Consider the following 14584-nt stretch of genomic DNA (forward strand, 5'->3'; position numbering starts at 1 on the left):
CTTGAATCAGAACATTCCACAACAGCGATAAAGCTTGTAGGGCACAGGTGGCATATCCATGCAGCAAAGGCACCAAGACACTCCTGCGTGGGCACATCTAACCCTTTTGTTCATCACTAGCACAACAGTTGTGGTGTGTGTTGTAAAGTATCACCCAAAATATAAAGCATGGGCTGAGCCTGTTCTTTCAAAGAACTGTTGTCTGTGTGCTTTATGGGATCCCATTTGCGATTCCCATGGAAAGGGATGGCAAGGTGTGTTTATTACCAGAAAGATAGTCTTTAAATATATTTCAACTGCTCTGCACATGACGTGTTGTTATTAGTTTTCTTCCCCGTTTACAGCCCTGTAGGGTATGTAACCCTCTGTGTTGTTGTCCAGCAGGGTGGAGAAGCGGAAGGTGACAGACCCAGTGGGTGCCCTAAAGGAGAAGTACTTGCGACCTTCCCCACTGCTTTTTCACCCACAGGTAAAACCAGGAGAAACACAATACAGTGTTGATAGGATGCCAAGAAATTAGAGATGGAGATGTGACATTTAGGTCACTTTGTTCGTACCTCCCTGGTTAAGCCTGACAGTATCTTCCAGCACTTATTTTTAAAGCAAAGTAATTTCATACCCAATTTTAGCATGATGGAATCACTGCCCTATTGGTCCTTTAGTGCTAACCAAATTCATCTTGCCAGGGTCCACGTGAGAAAGGGCTGGGCAGCTCGCAAGGGCCCATCTAACCTCTTGCTTTCCTCTCTTCCGAAATGCCGGTCTAATTTTTCATTGCCCTGCACCTTGTGTAGACATTTAAACCAGTGCAAAGTGGGAGTAAGACACTACCAAATCAGAATAGTAGCATTTTACAGTGCTCAGTTTACACCACCATAACAATTGCACCAGTTGCAGGGCAGTGGAGAATCAGGCCCTCCTGATACAGTTAGTTCAAGAATGTATTTGCTACTAAGAACAAGATTGTGCCCCACCACCCTTGAGCCCCTGGATGACAGTTGGGCACAGTTACAGTCCCTATGCTCCCAAGAACTCAGAAACTGCTTCATCGGTTACTCCTGGGTGCAGTCTGCACCTAAAAATTCAAAATTCTGCGCACCGTATTTTAAAATTCTGCAAATTTTATTTGTCAAAATAGCACTACATAATCACACCTAGTTCAATTATTTTGGAAATTTATTTCAAAATACCTGTCAGCAAGTATGTCTGTAACGATACAGACACACACAAAATTTCCCCCAGGGGTAGAGAGTTGAAGAAACCCCTATGACAACCCAGTTCCTGTTTCACCACCCAGAGCCCAGCTGCGGGACCAGACACCCACAACCCCTCCTCCCTGAGCCCACTTGCAGGGCCCCCTCCAGCCAATACACCCGAACCTCCTCCCTCCGGAGCCCAACCGTGGGGCCCCTCCGGTCCAAATACCCACTCCCCCCAGAACCCAGCTGTGGGCTGCCCTTGCCCAGACACCCATCCACCTCCCTTCAGAGCCCAGGGATCCAGAGGGAGAAACAGCCTGATGCTCAGTCCAGGGCTTGCACGGAGTTTCCTGTGTGGTGCCCTCTCCTTCCCTGAGCAGGCTGGGAACTGCAGCTGCCAGGAACCCCCTAGCTCCCTCCCCACCCCACACCCCCAGCAGTGTTTTCTGTGTGCGAGCTGGGCTCTGCCAAGTCCAGCAGCCCCTTGTGGCGGCTCACAGCACTGCAGCCCATTTCTCTGGGGGAAAGGAAATTCTGCGTGCACATTAATTTCTGCAAAATTCTGCATTGCGCAGTGGCACAGAATTCCTGCAGGAGTAATCTGTGCCTCATTAAGGTGCAAGACATCTCAAAGGGGATGGGAGGAAGAGGGGTCAATCCCCCAAGCAAGAGCTAGCAAAGTCAGCCACTTGCAATACCCTCTGCTGGGTGTAGCAGTGGGCCCTTCATGCAGAACTGTGCTTAAAAGGCATGACTAAGCCCTAAGCCCAGAGTGACTGTCAGTGAAAATCAGGCCCATGTGAAACTCATGGCTAAGTACAAACTAAAACCTCTATCATTTAGCATTACTCTGGTGCTCTGTATGACTCATTCCTCCTTTAGAGATAATACAGTCAGCTCTGCCATGCTGTCCTTTTCTAAGTGATAGCCGCCAGCTCCCCTCATTTGCTCTCTCCAAATGCTCTGTGGTTGCTATTGTAGTCTCATTTATATTTACGTGCATTGTTCTCTTTTGACAGCATTTCCCACCTTGGATAAATAACCCACGGGTTTGTGAAAGCTGGATACCGGCTGCTTTCACGGCTAAACTTAGTTCCTTCATTGTTTCGCATCGGCCCGAGAGTTTGGTTAATAACTTCCCCTGATTTTTCCTTCAAGCTAGCTGGATAATAGCGACAGGCTGGTCAGGAACATCCTGTGTTTGTGTGAATTAGAATAGTGGGGATATCTGCCTGTAAAGGATCTGATAGCAGGGAGGAGCTACTAAGGCAAAGCCAGGGTCCAGCAAGACGGTGAGAAATTTACTAGCCTCGAATAAGAGCAGGCATTGGGTGGAAGGCTATTAACATTGTTCATGAAATCCAGACCCCCTCCTCTTCCCATGGAAAAAAAAAAGATATGGAAGGCCTGGTTATCTCTAATAGCTTATTACACAAAATAGTCTAAAACCTAAATATCACTCAGTCTGAAACTTCCTGATAACTACTTTTTTTAAAAGTACAATAGGTTCCTGTACAAAGGGTATTTAATCTTGAGCTGTAAATTCATTCTGATCGGAAAAATTAAATGACCGTACTGTTCCCTTGTTATGTAGTTAATCTGATCATAAAGATGGAAGCAGACAGAGAGGACGCTTTTTTCTAGAGTTGTGTGGCATTCATCCATACTGTCCACCCGTTTAATGTCAGGGATGTTGTTTGCCTAAATCCCATGCCTTAAAAGGGTTTTTGTATGTCTTTGTCTCTGCTTTTCTTACAGCCCATATTAATCTAAATGCACATTTGTATTTATTTCAGTATTTCTCTGAACTGGAACACAACTGAGAAATACACTGATTTCACTTCTACTGTAGGTCCTGATCCTGCAGCCATTCCTCATGGAATGGTCCCATTGACCTTTTAGGAAGTTCTGGGTAGTGGAGCCTTTAGAACTGAGTCCTAATGTGTGGTACAGACTGAACATTCAAAAGGCGTTTCTCCCTTAAAGCCGAATGAATTTTACACAGCTCTAGTTTTGCATCCAGTATTTCTCTGCAGCCCCTCTCCAATGATTTCCATTAGTCTGACATTGTCTATTTTAAACGAACCTCTAGACAACATAAATAAATGGTATGACTTCATGATTACTTAATGGCAAACCCTTTCCCACCTGTTAACTTTCTTTTCTTCTTCCTTTCTTTTTATTATACCAGTCACTTGTTCCCTAAATAACAAAGCACCTCTACCACTAGAGAGGCCATGACCCGTGTTTAGAATTTTAAAATAAGCCCACAGCTGTCATGCTAGCAAACATCTCTGACTAAGTGCCTAAAGAACAGGGCACAACAAAAGATATCTCCAGGTATTCCAGCAAAGGACAAAGTGACATGGCTCTGAAAGATCCAGATAGCATTTTCACATGATGGTTTTGTTATATGACTGGCAGCTAGGGCTGGACTTTTGCTGTAAATGCTCAAGTAACCTTTTCAAATGGCTGGTGCTAAGTGTTACTTACTATTTATCATAGGCTGTGAGTCTGCAGCTAACGGGCTGTGGCTCTATTAATGAGAAATGGCTTTACTGTTCCTCTTTTTTTAAGGTTTATGGATGGTTGTCAAACAATATCTTGGCTCTCATTACCCCCCAACCCAGTTTAATATAGTGTAAACGTGTAAAAGGTCAGCCCTTCCTGTACACTAGAGCATCTAGGTTTTGATATATGGCTTCCTACTCCCTTCCGCTCACTCACTGTCTCCCCTGCTCTGCGGCTGGCTCTCCAGCTCACAGGATCCCACTCCCCCCATCACTCACTTTTTCTTTATGATGTAATCTGCAGCAAGGAGGCAGTTTTATTGCTTGCTTGTTTGTTTCACCCAAATTTTCAGTTTGGTGTCTTAAAAGACTCCTCATGGGTGGAGAAACAAATGTTAATAACGTTGGCCAGTTCCTCTAAATTGAATTTCTCTCTGCGATTTTCTGCATGAGCTTTTTGAGTCTAATGAAATTAATGATGATTCATTTTGCTTTTTCTCCATATTTATTTTTGCATGTGACTGGATTTATTTGCTGTCCCCTGGGTCTGTTTATCCATCACACTTTGGTCATTTAATCCCATGAATAGGTGCTGGAACTAAGGGTGCTGGGGCTGCTGCTGCAGCCCCAGGCTTGAAGTGGTTTCCATCATATACAGGGTTTACAGTTTGGTTTAATGGCTCTCAGCACCCCCACGATACAAATTGCTCCAGTGCCCCTGATCCCAGTCCTGTGTGATATGACAGCCATTGATGAATCAGCTTCCATAAGTCCTATAAATTACCGATGATAAAGACCCGTTAGTATTGTCCATCCCTGCTCATGCACCTTCTGCATAGAGCAGTGGCCATAGCGGGGTGGGAGGGCCCCAGAGCTTGGGCTGCAGCCTGAGCATGAACGTCTACACTGCAATTAAACAGCCCTTTAGCCCAAGCCCCGCAAGCCTGAGTCAGCTGGCACGGGCCAGCCACAGATGTCTAATTGCAGTGTAGACATACTCGGTGTCACGCCACTATGACTTTCTGGATCCTCCAACCCTGCATTTTCCCCCCCACACACACACACACCTTCTGTAGGTTTTTAAAACATTTAGTTTATGGCCTCTCTAAACCCTCACTCTCTCAACTGCAAGGAGCCCAGTATATTTTGGCTGGAATTCTCTTCTACTCCAGGAAATGGGCCCATATCACACCAACCCTTTCACCACCTTTACTGGCTTTCTAGCCTTCTTTGTGTCTAATTAAAACACTGCCTTCTTAGCTTTCAAAACTCTCTGGGGACTCACCCCTTCCTAGCTCTGACCTCAGATCCACCTACTCCCTGTCTGCTCTCTTCACTCCTCCAAGCTCAGCCTGGTCTCTGTCCCTTCTCCATGGCTGGAGATCACTCCTTCACTTGTTCTCTTTCCCCCTCCATACATCTAGAATTCTCCTGCCTCCTCCCTGTGAGCCACTTCCAGTCTGAAACCTTCCTTTTCTCAACGCTGGGGTGGTCTGTCTCTCCCTCTCCTTCTGAAGCCCTTGGTGAGACTGTACGTGTAGCGGATGCTCTATTAAAAATAAAAGGCTGTATGCTACAGTCCCAGCCTTTGTTTGTTTTGTGTTTGAGGGAAGTGTTTGCTCTACAGCTTCTGCATTCAACACTCTTATCTAGTTTCACCACCACCGCCCTAAGCCTCATTTAGATGGGGGGAGAGAGAAGCCAAGTGCATTCTGAGATTGTTATTAATGCCAAAAGTCAACATATGGGCATAGCAGACGATAGAAATGTGCCTGGTACAGCTTCTAAATTCTGATGCTTACTGCACAGCCAAGCTTGGCTTTATCTGCTGAATCCTCAGCTGATTTCTCAGAGCCTGGTTAATTATTTCCAAGTGCACCGACTGGGTTGAAGCAAACCTGTTTTACTCTGTGGAGCTGGCTTCTGAGGATGTGGGCTAGAGCCAGCAGTAGCCTCGGAAACAAACAGTACAGCTGAGAAACATGTTCTGTGCCTTTCAGTGGCTTTTCATAACACGACTTCTCTGCTTGTACAAACAGGTGTCAGCCATAGAAACCATGACAGAGAAACTGGAGAGTTTTGCAGCCATGAAAACAGACACTGGCACATCCCTGCAGCCCCTCCCGCATCACTCCTTCAACTTCCGGTCCCCGCCCCCTACGCTGTCAGACCCCATCCTGCGCAAAGGCAAGGAGCGCTATACCTGCAGGTAAAGAACAGGCACTGCCAGTGGAACTAACCCGAGTTGCTCCGTTTGGGATTATGGTTCCATACTTGTTAAAGCAACGTCCAATACAGACATGTTACGGGGCACGTGGAGGAGTTAACCATCTCCACTGGGGTGTGGAGAAAAGATACACAGAGCAGAATCTGAGAAGAGGATGCTGGTGACATATTAATTTTAAAACTGATGGTTTTTGTTTGAAGAAAATTCAGCATCCTCCTTTTACCTAGAGCCTTAATCTAGCGATTCTCAGGCCAAATAGAATTTTCTAAACCAAATTTATGTGTGTGAGGGGGCGGGCTCAAATAAGGCTTTATAATGCAAGCTCACTGTAGCCTCAACTATCCGAAACTTTGCCACTTAACATGATAATTTATGCAGCAATATGTCAAATGTAGGCACAGTCACAAAAATATTTCTGGATCCATTCCACCTGCAAAACCCCATATCTGAGCATGCATAATGAATAACAATAATCTCTGTCTACACACCCATAATTTTATGTGCAATTACCAATTTTTATGCCAATTCCCATTGCATTTTTGGGAGGGTGGATGCATCCATTTTGTCCACAGTTCACATTTAGTCTTTAGTCCGAGATTTTACTTAGCTATTTAGAAATCCCTGGAGTCTATTATTCATCATGTAAATCCATCCTGGTTCCTGTTCCCCATGACATTGACTGTCAGATTTTGCAGTGGCAGAATTTTAAAGCTTTATTTGTTATTATCGTGGTGCATTCTCTGTGTGTAAATATATCCACTCCTCCTTTTGTGTTTATTGTGAAATCCAGTTCCCTTTCTTATTTTCCTGCTTTCTGGTCTCTTACCACTTCCTAAAGCTGAACCACCTGATTCGGAGCAGATGGTCGCGCACCTGCAGTAGTTCTTCCAGACAATGGTAACTTATAGTCATGTAATGATCGGTATTTGATCCTGCTTTCCTGTTCATTCTCAGCATTTGAGCATAACCAATTGTCTTTTGCCCTTTTCCTTTTAGTCTGCATCTTAAATACAATTGATTGTACCAGCTTCTCCTGCACTTTAATAGTGTGTTGTTGCACAGGTCATTTGAGAAAGGATAATGTTGTCATTTGGGAGTGTTACCAAAATAAGTGACAGAGAGTAGGGGGGTGAAACAGAATGTTATGAATTGGCCTTGTATTGCAGAGCATTAAGGCACTCATGGTTACTTTGACTTTTGCCTTCCTAGGTACTGTGGTAAGATCTTCCCCCGGTCAGCGAATCTGACAAGGCATCTTCGGACACACACAGGAGAACAACCGTACAGGTGATACTCTTGTCCAGATAATATCCCTTCCCTAAATTTGGAGGGCCTGGTTCATCGCTGTGCCATTCCCTTGATTTCAATAACGTTAGCCCTGCACAATGCTGTAGAAACGTAGTATTACACATAATGATTAACACTCTCATTAACCATTCACTTCAATGAGAACTGAAGACTGTCTTTGAATATTCAACTGTTTTGTAGGGGTTGCCAGTGAGCTTGCTGTTGGGTTTAGCTAGATTAGTTTTCTTCTAATGTTAGGCAGAGGTGCCTTGAATAACAGATTATTGAGCCTTTTTTGTATATCTTGTTTGAAATCTAAATAAGTAAATAAATATGAACTTAGTCAGTATGAAAGTATTGATCATCATAAGTAAAGGGCCTGATTTTCACACTTCAGTCTGCACTTGTGTGTGCACAAAATGGCATGTGTGCAAACCCACACACACCCTTTTTATACCTGTTTGCCCCGCCGGGGCACATTCAAGTGCTAGAAGCTTTGTATGCAAAATCCACTTGGTGCAAATGTTTGAAAATTTAGTAGAGCTAGCTGGAAAAATTTATATTTTTCACTGAAAAATGATGGTGGAAAAATTTGCCAAACTTTTTTTCCTTTCAATTTTTCAATTCATTTTATCGGTTGCTCACAAAAATTTAGAAAAAAATGTTTGTAGGCATATGTACATGCAAAACTGAGCTCACACAAGAGAAGGACAAGTTGTGTCCTCACCAAAGTTTATCATAATATTTATCAGAATTTTCAGAACAAGTCTTGGTAACTGTTATTGAGGCTTAGCATTAATATCAACAATTCAGGTACCTTTCATTGTTGTGATGGTGTTTTAGTAATTAATACCATTGGGATCTCTACCCTCACTACAGAGACCTGTGATATTGACCACATAAAGGCAAATGTAAACAATTTTAGGAACAGCAAAAGGCCATCTGGCCATTTTTGGTGGTTTAGTTTAACTTAATGAAGTTAAACATACTGGACATTTTTGGTGGTTTAGTTTAATTTAATGAAGCGACTTTCCCCCTTATTTAAACCTTTCCAGAAGAGTTAAATTTTGATAGTAAGCATTACGTAAAGAATTATTTGTAAGGCCTTTCTAAAATGGCATATATTTTGTAACCACTCGCTATTCTTCTAATTCTTCAATTTCATTATTTGATATGGGGTGAATGAATACTGCATATTCACTCCACACCCTTGTTTCACCAAAATGCACACTCCCGATTATGCACAGATGGTGAGTCCAGTTTTCTTCCAAAAAAGGAGACATGCAACCTAACAAAGGTTAGGAAAATAAAGATTTATTTGATCTGGTCTTCTCCCAGAAAATGAGCTCTGTGTGTGTGTGTTTTTATAATAGAGGATTGACTTCTGGACAATGTTGCATTGGAATAGTACTCCTGAGAGTTAGTGCTATGTTTACAGAAGACTTTAATTATCATTGATTTTCTTTTGCTCTCTGAGAACTGCGATTTCCAACTTTAGCAACAATAATTGTTCTGAAAGCTTTTTTAGCAAACATTGACTTTGTCTGGGTAAAGGAACCTGGCTGATTCTCAGGATTTTTTTGTTCTTGTTGCAACTTTTCTTTTGATTCTTTAAGCAGTTCCTGTGTTCACGCTTGTAATTTGGAAGATTATTTAAACTCACATGTGCACAAACATGAACAAAACCACCTACATGGAACACAGACCCAGAGATACAAATGTACATGCACAAATACAGAAGCAGTCTTGTTAGAGCAAGAATTAGCAAATCAGGAGATGTAGGTTCTGTTCCTGACTGCCACTGATAAACTGTCTCACCTTTGGCAAGTCACTTTACCTGTCTTAGTTTCCCCATTCTGTAAAATGGAAAAAATACATTACATGATGGGAGCTAATTAACTAAAGTTTGTACAATGTTTTGAAATTTTAAAGTGCTACTTATTTTGTTACTGAGCCACACATACTAATGTACTGTACATATGTATTTAAAAGCAAAATGGCTAAAGATGATTTGACTGTATCATGACATGTGCACATCTATGTGATACAGCGGATTTAGGTGGCATTCTTTCCTATTTACAGTTCTTTTCCCCCATCTGGTCTAAAATTCAACAGTATGTTTCAGAACGCAAGAATAAAACAAAGCAATCAAACTTAACTATTTCAATTTCCTTCAGAGGAGGACAAAATAAGTTTGGCTTGTTGTGAAATAATGTCAAACTTCTCTGGCAACTCAGGTAGTAAAAAAACAGGGCTCTGTCATCCTTCTCCTTGGACTGCAAGGCAAGATTCAGAAGAAGCAGGTTTTTTTAATGACCCTCTTACTGTTTAAAACACAAGAATACAAGGGTGTTTTGTGGGGGCTTTCCCCCTCCTGCTTTGAAACTACATAAAACCAGAATAAAGAACAAGCAAAGGCCATTTGGTTCAACAAGGCTTATTCTCTCTTTCAAAAGTCCATTCCCTCCAGGATGCCATCTAATTGATTCTTGAATTACACCCAATCCTGGAGCCTTGGCAACCTTGCTGTTACGTTGTTCCCTAGATCTGCGATGCTTTCTATAAAGATGTGCTTCCTGACGTCTGTTTTGAATTTGTTTTTCTTTCATTTCCTTTTCGGCCCCCCCTGTCCTGTTGTCTGCACTAAGTTGAAACTAACAGCTACAGCTGACATTTACCATGTCATTTAAGATTGCATATAGGTCAATAAAAATCTCTTCTTTCTTGTTTTCTGTTAAAGATCCTGGGCTAAATGCATCTCTGGTGAAACTCCACTCAAGACTGGGAAGTTACATAGGGAAGGAATATGGACCCATATGTTTAAGGGCTTTTACTGTCTTTACAGCTCATGTTATTGAGTCTTCAAATAAATGTAAAGTTTTACAAGTGGAATCATGTTACTTATAGTGTAGTAAGAACAAGGCACCATAATATTCCAGTTGTGATTTAATCAGAGTATCTTAGTTCTATGGTGACTAGCTCCGTTACACAATGTTATGTTCTACCTGCCTTTTCCTCTCCAACTGGCTTTTTAAACCATGTCTCCGTATTCCTTGAGGTCTTAAGGGTTGTCCACTATTTCTCTGAGATCTTTCTCAAAGTTCCCCAGCTCTGGCTCATTGCTATCCATCATTTGTTCCTGCTTATTATTTTTGAGCCTGCTGGTGTATTATTTTAAATTGCTCAGCAATAAATTTCACGGGCAATTTGTCAGTGAGTTTACAAACCAAATGCAACTCCTTTTGTGTTCTATGTTCCTTCAGCCTCTGCATTTACCTCTTCCCTAAATGTAAAGTTGGTCTCTCTGTCGAGGTAATTTATTTAGATTAAAACCAGCAGAGATCCAAGTTCTGGCCCCTCTGGGACCACATTTAATACAGTACGTCTCCCTCGTCCCTGCACTCACAGACATTAGAAATACCTCCCTTCACATGTCCCTCTGTTTTCTGTTTTTTTAACAAGCTCTTTATCCATTCTCCATATCCTACCCTGGATCCCCATAGCTCATAGTTAAAGCAAGGGCCTGTCAAGCGAACTTTTCAAAGGCTTCCTGAACATCTAAATAAACTGACAAACATGGGGCCAAATCCTTCTTGCTTTACTCATGCATACTCCCTTTGAAGTCCCTGGAACTTCTCATGTGAGTAATGTGAGCCGGACGTGGCAAGTAGACCTACAATAACAGCAGCAGCAGTAAACAATTATATTATGGTAGCAGTCAGAGGCCCCAGTGAGGACTGAAGCCCTATTGTGTCAGGCACTGTACAAACACAGATAAGAGGCAGTCACTACCCCAAATGGCATACAGTCTAAAAGACACAGAGCAGACAGAAGGGATTGGGTTATAACATACGAGCAATTGGCACCACTTGGGGAATTACATGTTTGGATGGGGTTTAATTTTTTAACTGCAGGTAGAGGTCGGGTGAGGAATGGTAGAGTCAGGAAGAGTAAGGGAGCAGGAAAAGGAAGGCCGGGGAAGGAGTTCTCACCAATCTAGTCACGCTCAGCAGGCAGGGTGGTGTGGGGAGCTCTAAGGAGGGATTTGAGGGAGGATGAGGAATAAGCTGTATGGGTTTTTATCAAGGAGTATTTCCAATCCACAAGACACTGACTGGTGGACAGAAAAGGCTGGTGTCGCTGCCTGAGTGAAGGAGGGAGATGCTAAGGAGAGGTTATTAGAGCAAAGTGGGGCAGGGCTCAGTTGTGAAGAGCCTTGAACGCAAAGACAAGAAGCTTGTGTTTGGTGTGGAGGTGACGGAGCAGCTAGTTAAGAGCTACTTGGAGCGCAGTGGCCAGAGTAGTGGCAGTCAGAGCATGTGGTTGGAGCAGTAGCCAGAAGGCTAGTCTTACCAGCATTTGGAGCGGACCTTAGGGGGGCAAGTTTGCAGAAGTCAAGGCCAGAGAGGTAGAAGCTTCTGCATTCAAGAAGCTAAATGACCTGTGTCCCTTTCTAGAGATCTGTGTCATTCTACAGTATCCCTGTCCCCTTCCTTTTTATATTGCTAGAAGCCTGAAGCCAGGGTAAGGGTTGATGTACCTTCGAATCAAAACAGGAGTGACCTTGGGGTGTTGCTTTCCTGCACTTCCAGTGACGTTTGACCTGCCTGTGTGATCTGTGGTCATACCTGCAGTGGGAACTGCCAGAGCTATGGTGTGTGTGCCCCTCCCTCCTCCCAAACACTCTCACCCATGGACAGCGTCCTTCAAATCCCTTGATTTGTCAAACCTTGTGAATTTCTGAGAATTTCTCCATTGTTTTACAGCACACACATTGTTCGAACTCAATTTCTCAGTGTGACGGCCTGTTCTTTGGAAGCGGCAGTTGTTCATTCAGCTAATAGAGAGCTTCTTGGAGTGGCTTAACGTGCTTTTGGGTTGGTTTAATTGGGGGGGTTCCTGCCAATTTTAGCATCACCTTTGTTTATTTATGGTGTGTTTAGCTCTGTGTGTAGGTGGGTATTGTGTACCTACAAAAATATGACAATGATGAGCCAAAAGGCATACTTTCTTAATTGTCCTGTATGATGTTCTTACTATGGTTCCAAAGAATAGAAAACAAAGAGGAAGAATTGGTAGCCAGGTGTCTATGGAATAATCGGGACATGTTGTTATTTGGACCTTTTAATCTTGATTACAAGAAGTCATGAGCACCCTCATCTTCAGGTGGCCTCAGTAGAAGCCGCAGATGCTCAATATAAATATAAATCAGACCCTTCAATTTGGGGGAGGGAAAGGGCGCTGTACAAAACTTGTGCATGTTGAGTCATCAATACAGAACATGGGGTTTTTGGCTTTCTTGTTATCAACAAAAGCAAGCGTCCAAAGAGGCAGCGTGCTCTGTTTTCATCGCTGGGTCAGTTTGCATGTTGTAAGAGTTGAGTTAAAAAAAGAAATGTGTTTGGAAAAGAATTTTGGAGAAAGGCAGTTTGAAAAAAATGTGATAAAGCAAAAGACTGGGTGCGTTTCCTCGTGTGTTGAGGATGAAGTTACATTATAGCTAATGTCTTGATCCTCATTTGTGATTTAACAGTAGGGAACACAGAGGTGGATGTGGAAACCATAAATATTTGGAAGGAGAGTTTCATATATACTGTCTATCTCTGTTACTTCCAACAATAATATGAATATATTTTTAGAGACCAAGCCACAGGCACAGCTGCAGCACATCCAGAAGATGTGTGTGCCACCCTAGCATAGATTTTTGACACTTCCACATCTCCCTCATTTGAATCTTTTATGTTTTTTTAAAAAACAACATTATGTCTTACTGGTGGGCTGAATCTAGTTTCAGAGCTAAATGGTACAACCGAGTCCAACCCTGATTGCCTTCCTCACACCCAAGGCCGCTCACTGAAGTAAATGGGACTAAGAACATTCAGAAAATTAACAAGACTTGGCCAACAGCAGGGTTTTTGTTGTGTTCTGCAGGAGCTGGGTTTAATGGGCCAAATTTTGCTTTTGGTTATGCCCGTATATATCCAGAGCAACTCCCTTTAAAGTAAGTATAGTTACTCAGGATTTATGCTGGTGTGAGTGCAGAAATTGTTCCAGAAAGTTTAAACGATTTGCAAAAGTCCACAGAGGAGAAAGAATTCCACTGTTGTTGCGGATTGTGGTGATGGGACTTGGGGAAAGGAAACTTGATGAGATTCAGACTGATATAAAAAGGACTTAGCATTTGATATCTTCAATATTGAAACCCTTCCTTGTGGCTCAAAGCTGCCCTCTTCAGTAAGTTAGGTACATTCTTGTTCCTCAATACAAGTGAGTGCAGAGGGTTTGGGCTCACAAAGCCATTGCATTTGCAAAAGCCTCTATACTCCTACTTTGTTTCAAAGACATTGAACATAAAGTGTGTTGGGCGAGCATAGTTTGGAAATGAACTGCTGACACATCAACTGTGGGTTCTGCAGAGACTTATTTGAAAGGGAGAATCTTTCCCAATGCTCTTTTCCATGGCTCCTTACATTCACTAACTTCCCACCAATGGGTAGGTTTCCTCCACCTTTACAAATGCCATTTCTGGTTTGCGTGATCATTTGCTAAATAAATCATAGTTTTATTTTTAGATTGCATATACTCCTTAGGGCAGGGAGTGCATTTCCCTCTGTGTCTGGAGATTATTTTGCAGATGCTGGGTACTACCACAATATACATATTAATTAATTATTTTAAATTATATTCTAATAGGCCTACACCTCGAGCGCCTCTTTGTTCCTTCAGCCCTTTAGAAATTTCACAAAAAATTACTAGCCTATTTTATCTCCAAATGACTGTCACTTGTAAATCTACGAGTTAATGGGCTTTTCTTTCTCTTCCTTTCTATCTCCTTCTCCCCCTTCTTCTTTCTTTACAAAATAAGAAACCTGAGAGACATAAATTCTCCTTTTGTGGTGGTACATGGAAAAGTAATTATTTACTTTTAAGTTCCTATTTGTTTGGACTGGCTAACCTCTTAATTAATCCTAACCCCTTCTTTCTGCATCTTGAATAATACTAATATCAGAATTGTCTGAGATGATTAATGCCCCATGCTTTCCAGGTCCACAGTCAAATAAAGATTTATAGAGCAATGTTTGATGGTAGGTTTTTTTTCCCCCTTCGGTTGCACTCATTGGCATTTGCTTCTATTTTTCAGGTGTAAATACTGTGACAGGTCATTCAGCATTTCCTCTAACCTCCAGCGGCACGTTCGAAACATCCATAACAAGGAGAAGCCATTCAAATGTCACCTGTGTAACCGATGCTTTGGGCAGCAGACCAACTTGGACCGACACCTTAAGAAGCATGAACATGAGAATGTGCCAGGTAGGGAGTCAACCCTGCTGTGTAATTCTGTTCGGGACACTGGAGAGAGA

The 14584-nt window shown here is 42.5% G+C and overlaps 1 protein-coding gene across 5 annotated transcripts in view; it reads left to right on the forward strand.

Moving 5' to 3' along the window:
- The window catches only part of PRDM16 (PR/SET domain 16), a 440044-nt gene that overhangs the window by 408051 nt on the left and 17409 nt on the right, over positions 1–14584 (forward strand). For 4 of the 5 annotated variants that reach the window (XM_048824857.2, XM_048824859.2, XM_075121183.1 and 1 more), the window contains 4 exons: positions 382–469; positions 5749–5918; positions 7146–7223; positions 14365–14534. In XM_048824857.2, coding sequence (XP_048680814.1) covers positions 382–469; positions 5749–5918; positions 7146–7223; positions 14365–14534 — 506 coding nt within the window. The remainder of the gene's footprint in view (positions 1–381; positions 470–5748; positions 5919–7145; positions 7224–14364; positions 14535–14584) is intronic. The other variant, XM_048824858.2, reaches the window with a different exon arrangement.

Source organism: Caretta caretta, chromosome 18 (genome assembly GCF_965140235.1).
Source record: "Caretta caretta isolate rCarCar2 chromosome 18, rCarCar1.hap1, whole genome shotgun sequence".
Classification (NCBI taxonomy): Eukaryota; Metazoa; Chordata; order Testudines; family Cheloniidae; genus Caretta; species Caretta caretta.